We start from the raw sequence: 15,296 nt of genomic DNA, 5'->3' as shown, positions 1-15,296 counted from the left end.
TTCTTTAGCAGGGACAGGGAAGATGGTTAAAATTGATGGGAAGATGGATGGAGCCAAATACAGGACCATTCTGGAAGAAAACCTGATGGAGTCTGCAAAAGACCTGAGACTGGGACGGAGATTTGTCTTCCAACAAGACAATGATCCAAAACATAAAGCAAAATCTACAATGGAATGGTTCAAAAATAAACATATCCAGGTGTTAGAATGGCCAAGTCAAAGTCCAGACCTGAATCCAATCGAGAATCTGTGGAAAGAACTGAAAACTGCTGTTCACAAATGCTCTCCATCCAACCTCACTGAGCTCGAGCTGTTTTGCAAGGAGGAATGGGAAAAAATGTCAGTCTCTCGATGTGCAAAACTGATAGAGACATACCCCAAGCGACTTACAGCTGTAATCGCAGCAAAAGATGGCGCTAAAAAGTATTAACTTAAGGGGGCTGAATAATTTTGCACGCCCAATTTTTCAGTTTTTGATTTGTTAAAAAAGTTTGAAATATCCAATAAATGTCGTTCCACTTCATGATTGTGTCCCACTTGTTGTTGATTCTTCACAAAAAAATACAGTTTTATATCTTTATGTTTGAAGCCTGAAATGTGGCAAAAGGTCGCAAAGTTCAAGGGGGCCGAATACTTTCGCAAGGCACTGTAGATCCATTGAAAGTCACTATACATGATCTACCATTAATTTCTATTGGGTACAACATAATCTGAAAACACAACCAAAACAAACTGCAAATGCATCCAACAAGTTTGTATAGTTACCAGCTCGGTGTATTCATTGCGTGCTACAAATATGGGGTCAAATACTACACTTTTGACGAAATGTAATACACTATAAGTTAATTTGTCCAAATACTTATGACACCTTCATATGGGGGGGGGGCTAGTTTGCATTTCTAAACGGTAAAACAGACATGTATGAAAATAACCTTAAATAAAAGGTGACATTATCTACTGTCGCCTCATACGAAACATTTGATCTCAAAATGCTGGAGTATAGAGCCAAATTAAAAGTTTTAGCTTCACTGTCTAAATAAACACATAGGGGAGTGTAAAGGTGTGTCCATCCATTCTCTACCATACATGTCTATTTACACAAGGTTTTCAGATCTGAATGCACAGACACTCTTTCTATCATCTCTTCCTGTCTTCAGAGGAGCCTACAGTAAGGTGGGTCTGAGAGCCTAGACAAGACCATCAAGATTAATGACCCATAAACAGTATTGGCTCCAGGCCACATCTGAAAATGTAATTCATATAATTTTATCACATCCAATCAAGTTTGAGGTACTACAGTAATTTTCTCTCTTTTTTATCAACTGATTGTAGGAGGGCGCCTATTACTATTTATTTGATGCAAGTTCACAAAGCTTCCTCCAACAACCCTCAATTATAACGTAACTCAATTCATCTTCAATCAATCCATGTTATTTTCCCCATTGCCTTTAAGAGCAGTAGACAGATGTGCTCTATCAACTTGGCTAAGTGCCAAGCACAGTACAAAAGCATTCTTCCAAGATCCAGCACTATGTAACAAAACTCCTACTGTTTTTTATCAACAGATAAGCCAGCATTCATTAAGTTAAAGAAACTAGGTTTATGGTATTTACAGGACAGTAGATCTGCCTCTGTGAGCTGTGTGTGATGCCATGCTCTGTCAGATCATACACATCAAAGGTGGGCGTTCTGGAGCATGAGCACGAAGCAGCTGATGCCCTTCCGTGACACACAGGCCTGACGAGCACTCTCCACACCGCCATCCGACCGGGGCCACACATACGCGTGCGCATACACACATTCACGTACACACACACACACTCACTTCATTGGCAGAAATGGAGACAGACGAACGACGCATTGCCGCCCCACCCACACTCCTGTGTTAGGAATGACTAGAAAATGATATGTTAGGAAGAGTAGATTGTGTGGTTGATTCTACCACGTCCCTTCACTGGCTCTACACAACCATCTTAACCAGACAACACTTCTCCCTCTTCATTTTCACCCATCTTCCTTTCTGCAGCATGGACCTGGTGACACTCTGGGCTGGCGTTATGACTGAAGTGTGACGTTTGGGCGGCTAGGTCTCTGGGTTGGGGGTGGCCAGCAGGGGAACGTTGTCCCTCCTCCTCCGGCCCAGCGGGGGGCGTCGGTACTGCTCCCCATCGGCCAGTGTCTGGGGCAGTGGTTTCCTCTTGCTCTCAGGCAGCAGCAGGATGGAGAGCACGGCCAGCAGGGCCAGGGTGGAGTACACCACGTGGTGCAGGAAGTAGCCATAGTGGTTGCGTAGGTCCATGAGGGGCGAGGTGAGGCGGCCCACGCAGCCCAGGGCCAACACCGTGCCCACGCCACTGCCCCTGGACAAGAGAATAAGGTCAAAGGTTAGTGATCTCCAAAAGAGGAAAGGCCAGCGAAGAGAGATAATACGAGAACCAAGCCTGAAATGACACCCATTGACATTGAAGTCTAACATGCCTTTAAGGCCAAATAATACACCTAATACAAAGAACAGGAAGACTCTTGTGACAGTCTATGAGTTACTGGTCCTTACCTGATGATGGTGGGCATGATCTCTGCAGTGAAGAGGACACAGAGAGAGGCAGCCGCCTGGGAGGAGAAAAGTCCCATCACTGAGAATACAGTGATGGCCGTCTCACTTAGATCTAAGAGAGGGACAAGAGGGAGAGTTAACTTAGCACTGAACTCCCCAGTCTCTGACTGGCTTGTGATTACAGCTGAAACTGAGACATGGCTTTGATTTTACTGCCATTGCACTGTCCTACATGAACTGATATACCACCATTCAGCCACAAGGTGGCACCATGCAAAAAGGATCTGTGCTTCCAGTAATGAATGTCCATTGAAAACTTACGGAGTCATAACTATACTGAACAAAAATATAAACGCAACATGTAAAGTGTTGGTCCCATGTTTCATGAGCTGAAATAAAAGATCCCAGAAATATTCCATATGCACATAAAGCTTACTTCTCTCAAATTTTGTGCACAATTTTGTTTACATCCCTGTTGGTGAGCATTTCTCCTTTGCCAAGATAATCCATCCACCTGACAGGTTGGCATATCAAGAAGCTGATTCAACAGCATGATCATTACACAGGTGCACCTTGGTGCTGGGGACAATAAAAGCACACTCTAAAATGTACAGTTTTGTCACAACACAATGCCACAGATGTCTCAAAGTTTTGAGGGAGCGTACAATTGGCATGCTGACTGCAGGAATGTTCAACAGAGCTGTTGACAGAGATTTTGATGTTAATTTCTCTACACGCGCAGCTTAGAGGGAACAGGGGACATTACATCTATTAAAGGCAACTTCCACCTTGAGCACCAACTTACACTCCACCAGTCCGAGGAGAATCAGAGATGCCAGCCCTGTCATTGTCATGGCGAGGAGCAGGATACCACGGCGACCGCACCTGTTCACGGTTGCCCATAACAACAGCCAGGCCCCTCCTCCCGCACAGACGGACAGCAGATAGGTCCAATAGAAGCTGGGGGCAGTGCCTCTGACATCACCCCGAAATGAGCTGTAACAATGACTAATGCCATGGGAAATGAACCTGACAGACAACAGGAGAGAGATGGAGATGGAAAATCATGGTCTGTTTGGCAACTACTATAGTCCTATGTATGCTTACCAGTACAATGTTGATAGAAGCAAGGGCAAACCTATACATTAGGTTGTTTGTATGTAATGCATACACTATATGTGGTCTACATACTGATACTACTATGTTTGCTTACCAGAATGTTGTTATTACTTGAAATGAGTAACCGGTGCAGTTACATGTAACTAAACAAAGAAGTTAAACTTTCATGTACTGTAACTACTGCAGTACTACTAATACTACGATGCGTGCAACTAATTAAGGCTAAAATCATACATTTAAACAATACCTGTGTGTTTGTAAAAAGCGAAGGGGTGGGCCTGGGGAAATGTAACCATTCTCAAATTCATAGACGGGGCTATGTGTAACCGATGTGAAATGGCTAGCTAGTTAGCGGTGGTGCGCGCTAATAGCGTTTCAATCGGGTGACGTCACTCGCTCTGAGACCTGAAGTAGTTGTTCCCCTTGCTCTGCAAGGGCCGCAGCTTTTGTGGAGCGATGGGTAAAGATGGGTAAAGATGCTTCGTGGGTGACTGTTGTTGCTGTGTGCAGAGGGTCCCTGGTTCGAGCCCGGGTCAGGGCGAGGGGACGGACGAAAGCTGAACTGTTACATATGGATGCAAGGACTGACCATCCATGATATCAAAATCATAGTTGTAACCATCTTTTGAGACTATACAGTGTTTGTTTACATATATTTAGTTTACAATTCATTTATAAGTCCAAAAATGAATGTGGCAACTAAGGATTCCAGCTTTAAAGTGTGACCAAACGTGTGTGGGCTAACTTCGAACAACACAGTTAGGTGACTTACGAGGTGAAGCCGAGCACACACATGTTTTTCCAGATGTTCCGGCTGTGTACAAGCTCTGGGAAGGACAGGTGGGGGTAAGTAGAGGGAGACGGCTCCGAGTCCAACTCTGCAATAACGACAACAATGTCACAACACCATGTCACGTTGGAGGCATCAGCAGAGACGTTTTCAAACAATAGACAGCAAGTCTCATGAAAAGACCGACACAGAAAGACAACATGGTTCCCACACACCTGTGAAGCTCTCGTCATCCCTCTCTCTATCTCTTCTTTCACTGAAGGAATTCAGATCAGCTGATCTCTCAGAGAGAAGAAGCCAGCGAGGAGACTCAGGAAATACTCCTGGAATACTGAAACAAAACAGACATTTTCATGTAAATTCCTAGCTTCCATATTACGATATTCTCTCTCCTGAAACGGCAATGTTATATTAGAATGAAAAAAAAAACAATATGCCACTTAAAGGCTTTTATCTGAAAGAGACTTTTACAGTCATGCGTGTCCACTATAGAATCGAACCCACTATCCTGGCGTTGCAAGCACCGTGCTCCACCAACTGACAGAGGACTGCATTTTATTTTCTCTGTGTCAAATTTGCTATTTGCAATTAAAGTAAATGCTGTTTAACTAAAGGAGGCAGGTAGCCTAGTGGTTAAGAGCGTTGATCCAGTAACTGAAAGGTTGCTGGTTTGAATCCCCGAGCCAACTAGGTGAAAAATCTGCCAATATGCCCCTGAGCAAGGCAATTAACCCTAATTTATCCTGTTAGTCACTCTGGATAAGAGTGTCTGCTAAAATGTAAATGTAAGAACACTGCACCTTGAAGACAACTGCTAATGTATTCTGACTTGAGCTAATTGCTGAATGAAGCAGGGGGCTTTAAATCAATACAATGCTCTCAACAAGTTAGTTTGCATTTAGGTCTTTAATCAAATTACTACCATATTCCCCATTCCCTTGTGCATAGGTTTCTGTCCTCCAACACAGCACACACACTCACCCGTAGGTGAGGAACAGAGAGAGTGGTGCAGCCCCCGCTCCGAGTAAACCTCTCCAGGACTGGCAAGACAGAGCAACACCCAGCAACAGCAGCTCCCCAGAAACTGTAGTTAGTCCTGCCACCATGGTGACCAGCAGACGTAGTGAGGGATCACAGAGTTCAAGACCTTTCAATCAAACAAACAGAACAATTAATGATTACAGACACAACAATGTTGTACAATTAGTAAACAGGTTTGGTCTTTGGTCAATTCTCAAAATAGTTTTAAGGTGCAGTAGTGTTTTGATGCTATTATTTAGAGCCTTGTGTACTATGGCAGGGGTTCCCAAACTTTTTCACTCGCGGGCCCCCCCATGGCGTCCAAATACAGTTTTAAAGCTCATTTTCTTGCAATTCTATACATTTCAACATGTCTAATGTGTAGTTGTGATATTTGAGTGACAAAAAAATGATCTATGGGCAAAAAAAACTACATTAAAAAATGGTAGCTGACATGGGCTAGTTGATCTGGATATTTCTGACACGTTATGAATAGCTCTCTAAGGTACAGTGCCTTCGGAAAGTATTCAGACCCCTTGACCTTTTCCACATTTTGTTACGTAACAGCGCTATTCTAAAATTGATTAAATAAAATTGCAGTAATCTACACACATTTATTAATTTATTAAAAATAAAACACAGAAATACCTTATTTACACAAGTTTCACCCTTTGCTATGAAATTCGAAATTGAGTTTAGGTGCATCCTGTTTCCATTGATCATACTTGAGATGTTTTTACAAATTGATTGGACATGATTTGGAAAGGCACACACCTGTCAAAATAATGTCCCTCAGTTGACAGTGCATGTGAGAGCAAAAACCAAGCCACGAGGTCGAACGAATTGTCCGTAAAGCTCAGAGACAGGATTGTATCAAGGCACAGATCTGGTGAAGGTTACCAAAACATTTCTGCAGCATTGAAGGTCCCCAAGAACACAGTGGCCTCCATCATTCTTAAATGGAAGAAGTTTGGAACCACCAAGACCCTTCCTAGAGCTGGCCACCCGGCCAACCTGAGAGAAGGGAGAAGGGCCTTGGTCAGGGAGGTGACCAAGAACCTGATGGTCACTCTGACAGAGCTCTAGAGTTCCTCTGTGGAGATGGGAGAACCTTCCAGAAGGACAACCATCTCTGCAGCACTCCACCAATCAGGCCTTTATGGTAGAGTGGCCAGACAGAAGCCACTCCTCAGTAAAAGGCACATGACAGCCTGCTTGGAGTTGCCAAAAGGCACCTAAAGACTCTCAAATGATGAGACACAAGATTATTTGGTCTGATGAAACCAAGATTGATCTCTTTGGCCTGAATGCCAAGCGTTACGTCTGGAGGAAACCTGGCACCATTCCTACAGTGAAGTATGGTGGTGGCAGCATCATGCTGTGGGGATGTTTTTCAGCGGCAGGAACTGGAACACTAGTCAGGAACAAAGGAAAAGATAAACGGAGCAAAGTACAGAGAGATCCTTGATGAAAACCTGCTCCAGAGCGCTCGGAACCTCAGACTGGGGCGCAGGTTCACCTTCCAACAGGACAACAACCCTAAACACACAGCCAAGACAACACAGGAGTGGCTTCGGGACAAGTCTCATACCCAAGAAGACTCAAGGCTGTAATCGCTGCCAAAGGTGCTTCAACAAAGTACTGAGTAAAGGGTCTGAATAATTATCTAAATGTGATATTTCCTTATTTATTTATTATTATTTATTTTTAATCCTAAATCCTGTTTTTTCTTTGTCATTATGGGGTATTGTGTGTAGATTGATGAGGGGGAAAAAACTATTTAATCAATTTTAGATTAAGACTGTAACCTAACAAAATGTGAAAAAAGTCAAGGGGTCCGAATACTTTGTGAAGGCACTGAATGCAATGACTTACATGACAAGAAGAACGATCCAATTTCAAAATCGCACCTTGTGCATTCTACTACTCCAACTTTCAAGAATACATTTAAAGACAGACTGAGCTCCTTTGGGGGGGGCACCCCCCTCTGACGACCCTTCGCACAGTTTTGGAACCACTGTACTATGGCATCAGTATCTGGATAGTACTCACGTGTGATGTAAAGCGTGAGGTAGACACCAGCACTAGCAGCAGCCAGGCAAAAGCGCATGACAATAAAGATAGGGGGGGACGTAGAGACGCACACGAGCACGCCAAATACCACCGAGAGGGTTAGCGAGGTGAGCAGTGTCTTCAACCTGCCCAGTCTGAGAAAAAAACAAGGAAGAGAAAATACAAAGATCTTAGGGCATAAGCAGAGGCCTCCGAACACCATAGGCCAGTTTCATGGAAATTAAAGCCAGGCATAGGCCTCATAAACATACCTGGATTAAGCTAGTAATGAAAAGGGTCATTTTAGATCAAACGTTTTGTAATGACCATGTAAATACATAGTAAAATACATATTATGGACACCTATTGTATATTCCCAGACTTTCTCAGGACTGAGATGACAAATATACTCAAACCATGTTCATTCCACCAGGATCATTGTCTAGATTCAAGTGCAGTCTAGGCCCGAGTCAGTGAAACTGTTGCCGAAAGCATCATTTTTTGTTTGTTAATTCAATTGGCTTCATCTGACTCTCAATCCTCAAGAGGTCTCACCCCCCTAGTCTAACCCTCACCTTTTCCTCTGTATTTCTAGTGTCATCTTACCTGTCAGCAGCAAAGCCCAGTCCCAGGCATCCTGTCAGAACACCCAGGATGAAGGACACCTCCTCAACTGGGACCAGCCAGTACTGACCACACACCAAATCCCACTGGGAGAGGAGAGAGAAGGAAGGAGGTGGAGAACCAACAAAAGATTACAGAAAGAGAAGAGAGGGAGGTAGACATATGTTTCATTCCATCAATAGGACATTGTTCCAGGTAATACAAAACAACTTATTTCAACCAAACTACACTATATTGAAATGTTATTTCAATCATTTCCATTTTGTTAGAAATAACTTGAGCATGGCTTTGTTATTACATCTGAAGTGCTCCGTTGGTGCATTTGCTACTGTTGAAAGCTAAGTGATTACAATGAGATAGCATAGTTTCTGGGCAGAGTCAGGAAGCTGCTGCTAACAATGCCTTATGTAATAGGACCCTATGCAGGGACACATGAAGAGCCTGTCACATACTATCTATCACTCATCCTATCCCTGGTTCGGCATGGCTGAACTATATACACTGAGCAAAAATATAAACGCAACACGTAAAGTGCTGGTCCCTTTTTCAAGACCCCAGAAATGTTCCATAAGCACAGAAAGCTTATTTTTCTCAAATGTTGTGCACAAATTTGTTTACATCCCTGTTAGTGAGCATTTGATCCTTTGCAAGATAATCCATCCATCTGACAGGTGTGGTGTATCAAGAAGCTGATTAAATGATTGTTACACAGGTGCACTTTGTGCTGGGGACAATAAAATGCCACTCTAAAATATGTAGTTTTGTCACACAACACAATTCCACAGATGTCTCAAGTTTTGAGGGAGTGCCCAATTGACATGCTGACTGCAGGAATGTCCACCGGAGCTGTTTCCAGTTAATTTAATGTTAATTTCTCTACCATAAGCCGCCTCCAACATCGTTTTAGAGAATTTGTCAGTTTGTCCAACTGGCATCACAACCGCAGACTATGTGTAACCACGCCAGCCCAGGACTATTTCTGTCTGCAATAAAGCCCTTTTTTGGGAAAAACTCATTCTGATTGGCTGGGCCTATGCCCTCCCAGGCCCACCCATGACTGCACCCCTGCCCAGTCATGTGAAATCCATAGATTAGGACATAATGAATTTATTTAAATTGACTGATTTCCTATTATGAACTGTAATTTAGCAAAATCTTTGAAAATGTTGCATGTTGCGTTTATATTTTTGTTCAGTATAGTTACCTCACAAATGAGAGCACGGTCGATAGCATTCATATGGACGTGCTTGGAAAAAATAAGAAATGCCAAACTTGCACACAAACAAGTTCACAAACTGCCCAAACCAGTTATGAACATGAATCAAAAGCATTATAATACCCTTTGCCCGAGACCTATGACTTCCATTTCTTCCCTCTTATACTAAAACCTCAATGTCAAAGGAGCATATAGACAGACATCTGCCCTGACAATTCTACTACAAAATGGTGTTACAAGGCATTTGCTTAAAGATGTTTAGTTCAGTATTTCTACTGAAGCCTTATTGATTAATGGTGGAGACTGGTGAGGGCTGTTCTGGCTTCTGAGAGAAGTTGCTGAAGCAGCATAGTGGCGTTATACTGGTCGATCATGACTAAAGGTAAAACTACACTCTGAAATCAACCGCTGAATCGAGCCTTCTGTCTATGAACAGAGAGACTGGATGGTGTTCCTGCTGTCTACAAGCACATGGTAGAAGAGCTGCAGTTGTCTGTCTCTTAAATTACAATGACTCCTTGAGACCAGTGTATGTTTAGCTAACCACAGAGGGCAACGGGCCGACAGAACAGCTTACAGAAGCACCAGGTTTCCCACCCGCGTCACGCATGGAATTCAAAACAAACAGAGAGAGAGTCCACAGTGAGCCAAGTGAGAGCTAAAGACCATGGAAAATTGTGGGTGTGGTGGACAACAGTTCTGCTAAAGACATTAGGCCTGAAGCGTCATAAGACATTTTTATAATAAGTACACACATCATTACTGCTGCAAAGCAATGGATCATGTTTTCTGACACTGAGAGTGCTGTGACTGTTTATGACATATTTAATCAAAGCAGTGTTAATGGTGAAGGCATTTTTTACCATGTAAGGGAAGCAGTGCTTCACTTATGAGAATATACTCAGTAATGCATTACGTAATTTGGATTCTGAGACCGGGAAATACAAACTAATCAAGAAAACAATGAGACCGACAAAGTTCCTTGAGGTACCTCAGTAACAATGTTAATTCTCAATCCTTCTGTGACATTGTAGTCCCAGCCAGCATCGCAGTTCTCCACCCCGGACTGGGTACCGTTGATATACTGCTTGCACTGAGACAGCCCCCCGCTGTCACCCACTCTGCCCCCTTTCTCCCAGGGCAGGGAGGCGTTGAGGACCTGCGGGGCAGGCGAAGGTCCTGGGAGGCGGCAGTGGTGGGGCGACGCGAGGGTGAGCAGGGGATCCGAGGAGAGAAGGAAGGCCAGGAAGAGATTGGGCAAGAGGGAGAGACAGATGAGCATCCTCTGTTTCTTCCTCCCTAGGGCCAGGACCATCACCTCCCCCGTGGGAGGCAGGGAGGGGGGAAGCGGGAGGGAGGAGGAGGGAGCGGGAGACGAGGGAGTGGGAGAAGAGGGGAGGGGGGGAGGCGGACAGGGGGAAGGGGAGGGTATGGGGGACTCAGGTGATGTCATGACTGAGGGTCAGAGAGGTTGTGGTCGATCCTCAGATGGAGTAGGAAATATGGGAAATATCTGTGGAGGGAAAACATTTAAAAAATAATGACACTGACCATGACTACTTTCTTCCAAATATATTATTAGCTACAGTGCACCTGCAGAATATGATGAAATAACAACAATTGTTCAGTGAGTGAATGGATCTTCATTCTTATTTATTTACAGACTTAAACAGTCTTTTTTTTGGTTTTGTTACTTTTATAGTGCATAATCATAAACCCTGGCAAATTACATCTCCAATCCCATAATAGAGGGAGCAATGCCAACCACATTAAATCATGATAAGCTTTATATTACATTGGTGGATATACCCATTCTATTGCTGGGTGACTCACACAGGAAGTGTTTATTTGTAGCATGGCTATACACGTGTAGGGAATACATTATACAGCTGTATCCTATTGCCCAAGATCAAAACAAGGTATTTGAACATGTTGTTGTGAGCCTACACTATCAGCCACAAGTGCACATGGTCCGTTATGTTAATGTTCTAGGCTGCTACAAGGCCAGGAAGTTCTTCGAAAGGAATTCCAGTTACATAAGAGGCTTTTCAGACAGGGAACAGTACTGCATGGAAGGAAAAGAGCAAACGCATATTTTAATAGAGGTAACATAGAGCAACAAACAAACCACCCGAAAAAAGAACATTCAAGTAACATTGTACGATCCCACTGGGCAAAGACGTCAATTCAACGTCTTTTACACGTTGGTTCAACGTCATTTCATTGCAATGACGTTGAAACAACGTTGATTCAACCTGTGGGATGAATAAATGACAAGCCTACACTGAAATGGTGGTGTCATATTAGGTCACTGACACAAGTGCACGCACGCACCTGCCCCGGGCAGACAGACAGCAAACTACATTATTCTGTAAATATACAATATTGTCACAGTTTGGGTGGCATGGGGACAATAGCAGCAAAATTACTTACCCCTTTCCAGTGTTACTATAGTCGTCAGATATTATAATACATCCGGTAGGTTAACGATTGCCCACTGTCACTTTCAAACGTCCGTTTTGGTAAAGCCAAAACATTGCAGGGGATAGAGGGAAAAGTGTTCCGAACTGAGTTGGATTTTCACCGCATTCCCTTTACTCTTCCTATGCGTCTTCTCTCTGTCGGCTGTCGATTATTCCATCCTCCTGTAACATAGGCTACTGTCCCAGGGTAGTATTGTATGAAGAAGCACTGGAAACTAAAGTCATTTCAGAGAAGAAAACGCAGTTTCAACATAGACACCTAATGAAGCAATTTTTGGGCTATATTGTCATGCTCTATGGTGCCTGATTTCTAATGATGTTGCGCGACCCAAGTGTATGTCCGCCGACATGAAAGAAGTGTTAAGTAATTAAATAATACATAATTATTTCCGACATCATCTTAAAGGGGACGGGTGACAGCCATAGTCGAACCGATCCTCTCTGGGACAAAGGAGGTGGAAAACTGCAATGGGGGAAGCGACATTCAGACTCGTGAGAAATCGGGTGAAATCGTTGAGGAGACGTCCCCTCTTTCACTGTAAATTAAGCCATCTGCCGCATGGTGGGGCCATAATTCATAGATTATTCTCAAGGTTGAAAAAGCGCACATTATGAGTTGTACTACACTGAACAAAAATCTAAACGCAACATGTAAAGTGTTGGTCCCATGTTTCATGAGCTGAAATGAAAAATCCCAGAAATGTTCCATAAGCACAAAAATACTCTAAAATGTTGAGCACAAAGTTGTTTCCATCCATGTTAGTGAGCATTTCTCATTTGTCAAAATAATCCATCCACCTGACAAGTTTGGCATATCAAGAAGCTGATTAAACAGCATGATCATTACACAGGTGCTGGGGACAATAAAAGGCCACTCTAAAATGTGCTGTTTTGTCACACAACAGAAGTTTGAGGGAGCGTGCAGTTAGCATGCTGACTGCAGGAATGCTCACCAGAGCTGTTGTCAGACAATTTAATCTTGTTTTAAAGAATTTGGCAGTACATCCAACCGGCTTCACAACCGCAGACCAGTGGTGTAAAGTACTTAAGTAAAACTACTTAAGTCGTTTTTGGGGGGTATCTGCACTTTACTATTTATATTTTTTGACAACTTTTACTTTCACTTCACTACATTCCTAAAAAAATTATGTACTTTTTACTCCATATATTTTCCCTGACACCCAAACGTATTCGTTACATTTTGAATGCTTAGCAGGACAGGAAAATGTTCTAATTCACACACTTATCAAGTGAACATTCCCGGTCATCCCTACTGCCTCTGATCTGACGGACTCACTAAACACATGCTTCATTCGTAGATGATGTCTGACTGTTGGAGCGTGCCCATGGCTATCCGTAAACATTTAAAAAATAAAAAAAAAAATGGTGACGTCTGGATTGCTTAATATTTGTTATCTTATTTTATTTTATTTATTTCACCTTTATTTAACCAGGTAGGCAAGTTGAGAACAAGTTCTCATTTACAACTGCGACCTGGCCAAGATAAAGCAAAGCAGTTTGACACATATAACAACACAGAGTTACACATGGAATTAAACAAACATACAGTCAATAATACAGTAGAAAAATAAGTCTATATACAATGTGAGCAAATGAGGTAGGATAAGGGAGGTAAAGTCAATAAATAGGCCATGGTGGCGCAGTAAGTACAATATAGCAATTAAAACACTGGAATGGTAGATTTGACAGTAGATGAGTGTGCAAAGTAGAAATACTTGGGTGCAAAGGAGCAAAATAAATAAATAAATAAATAAATACAGTAGGGGAAGAGGTAGTTGTTTGGGCTATTTATAGATGGGCTATGTAGAAGTGCAGTGATCTGGTCTGGTGCTTAAAGCTAGTGAGGGAGATAAGTGTTTCCAGTTTCAGAGGTTTTTGTAGTTTGTTCCAGTCAATGGCAGCAGAGAACTGGAAGGGGAGGCGGCCAAAGGAGGAATTGGCTTTGGGGGTGACAGGTGAGATATACCTGCTGGAACGCGTGCTACGGGTGGGTGCTGCTATGGTGACCAGCGAGCAGAGATAAGGCGGGACTTTACCTAGCAGGGTCTTGTAGATGACCTGGAGCCAGTGGGTTTGGCGACGAATGTGAAGCGAGGACCAGCCAACGAGAGCCTACAGGTCGCAGTGGTGGGTAGTACAGTGGGGCAAAAAAGTATTTAGTCAGCCACCAATTGTGCAAGTTCTCCCACTTAAAAAGATGAGAGTGGCCTGTAATTTTCATCATAGGTACCCTTCAACTATGACAGACAAAATGAGAAATTGTAGGATTTTTTATGAATTTATTGCAAATTATGGTGGAAAATAAGTATTTGGTCAATAACAAAAGTTTATCTCAATACTTTGTTATATACCCTTTGTTGGCAATGACAGAGGTCAAACGTTTTCTGTAAGTCTTCACAAGGTTTTCACACACTGCTGCTGGTATTTTGGCCCATTCCTCCATGCAGATCTCCTCTAGAGCAGTGATGTTTTGGGGCTGTTGCTGGGCAACACAGACTTTCAACTCCCTCCAAAGATTCTCTATGGGGTTGAGATCTGGAGACTGGTTAGGCCACTCCAGGACCTTGAAATGCTTCTTACGAAGCCACTCCTTCGTTGTGTTTGGGATCATTGTCATGCTGAAAGACCCAGCCACGTTTCATCTTCAATGCCCTTGCTGATGGAAGGAGGTTTTCACTCAAAATCTCACGATACATGGCCCCATTCATTCTTTCCTTTACACAGATCAGTCGTCCTGGTCCCTTTGCAGAAAAACAGCCCCAAAGCATGTTTCCATCCCCATGCTTCACAGTAGGTATGGTGTTCTTTGGATGCAACTCAGCATTCTTTGTCCTCCAAACACGACGAGTTGAGTTTTTACCAAAAAGTTATATTTTGGTTTCATCTGACCATATGACATTCTCCCAATCTTCTTCTGGATCATCCAAATGCTCTCTAGCAAACTTCAGACGGGCCTGGACATGTACTGGCTTAAGCATGGGGACACGTCTGGCACTGCAGGATTTGAGTCCCTTGCTGCGTAATGTGTTACTGATGGTAGGATTTGTTACTTTGGTCCCAGCTCTCTGCAGGTCATTCACTAGGTCCCCCCGTGTGGTTCTGGGATTTTTGCTCACCGTTCTTGTGATCATTTTGACCCCACGGGGTGAGATCTTGCGTGGAGCCCCAGATCGAGGGAGATTATCAGTGGTCTTGTATGTCTTCCATTTCATCATAATTGCTCCCACAGTTGATTTCTTCAAACCAAGCTGCTTATCTATTGCAGATTCAGTCTTTCCAACCTGGTGCAGGTCTGCAATTTTGTTTCTGGTGTCCTTTGACAGCTCTTTGGTCTTGGCCATAGTGGAGTTTGGAGTGTGACTGTTTGAGGTTGTGGACAGGTGTCTTTTAAACTGATAACAAGTTCAAACAGGTGCC

At 43.2% G+C, this 15,296-nt stretch overlaps 1 protein-coding gene across 2 annotated transcripts; it reads right to left on the bottom strand.

The window, feature by feature from the left end:
* Positions 1-470: 470 nt before the first annotated feature.
* Positions 471-12,323, bottom strand: LOC139367060 (solute carrier family 22 member 17). Of its 2 annotated transcripts, none has more exons than XM_071105030.1 (10): positions 11,809-12,323; positions 10,367-10,888; positions 8,142-8,245; positions 7,536-7,690; positions 5,445-5,610; positions 4,679-4,794; positions 4,446-4,551; positions 3,360-3,583; positions 2,555-2,666; positions 471-2,360 (listed from the first exon to the last, which is right to left on the bottom strand). In XM_071105030.1, exons 2-10 carry the CDS (start codon positions 10,826-10,828, stop codon positions 2,084-2,086), a joined length of 1,722 nt encoding a protein of 573 aa, XP_070961131.1. In that variant the 5' UTR covers positions 10,829-10,888; positions 11,809-12,323; the 3' UTR covers positions 471-2,083. The 2 variants fall into 2 exon arrangements, with proteins under 2 accessions (XP_070961131.1, XP_070961132.1); XM_071105031.1 differs by having other exon boundaries at positions 1,871-2,360; positions 4,446-4,500; positions 11,809-11,994.
* Between the last annotated feature and the right edge of the window lie 2,973 nt (positions 12,324-15,296).

The sequence above is a fragment of the Oncorhynchus clarkii genome, chromosome 15 (genome assembly GCF_045791955.1).
Source record: "Oncorhynchus clarkii lewisi isolate Uvic-CL-2024 chromosome 15, UVic_Ocla_1.0, whole genome shotgun sequence".
Taxonomy (NCBI): Eukaryota; Metazoa; Chordata; class Actinopteri; order Salmoniformes; family Salmonidae; genus Oncorhynchus; species Oncorhynchus clarkii.
Note: the sequence above shows the minus strand (reverse complement) of the source record. Positions and strands in the feature narration are given on the sequence as shown.

Excerpts from the sequence above, each read along its gene's own strand:
- LOC139367060 (XM_071105030.1), bottom strand. The coding sequence starts at position 10,828 with ATGACATCACCTGAGTCCCCCATACCCTCCCCTTCCCCCTGTCCGCCT. Across the intron at positions 7,691-8,141 it reads CTGGGCTTTGCTGCTGACAG|ACTGGGCAGGTTGAAGACAC; the intron begins GTAAGATGACAC and ends TTTTTTTCTCAG. Across the intron at positions 5,611-7,535 it reads CCTCACGCTTTACATCACAC|GTCTTGAACTCTGTGATCCC; the intron begins GTGAGTACTATC and ends TTTGATTGAAAG.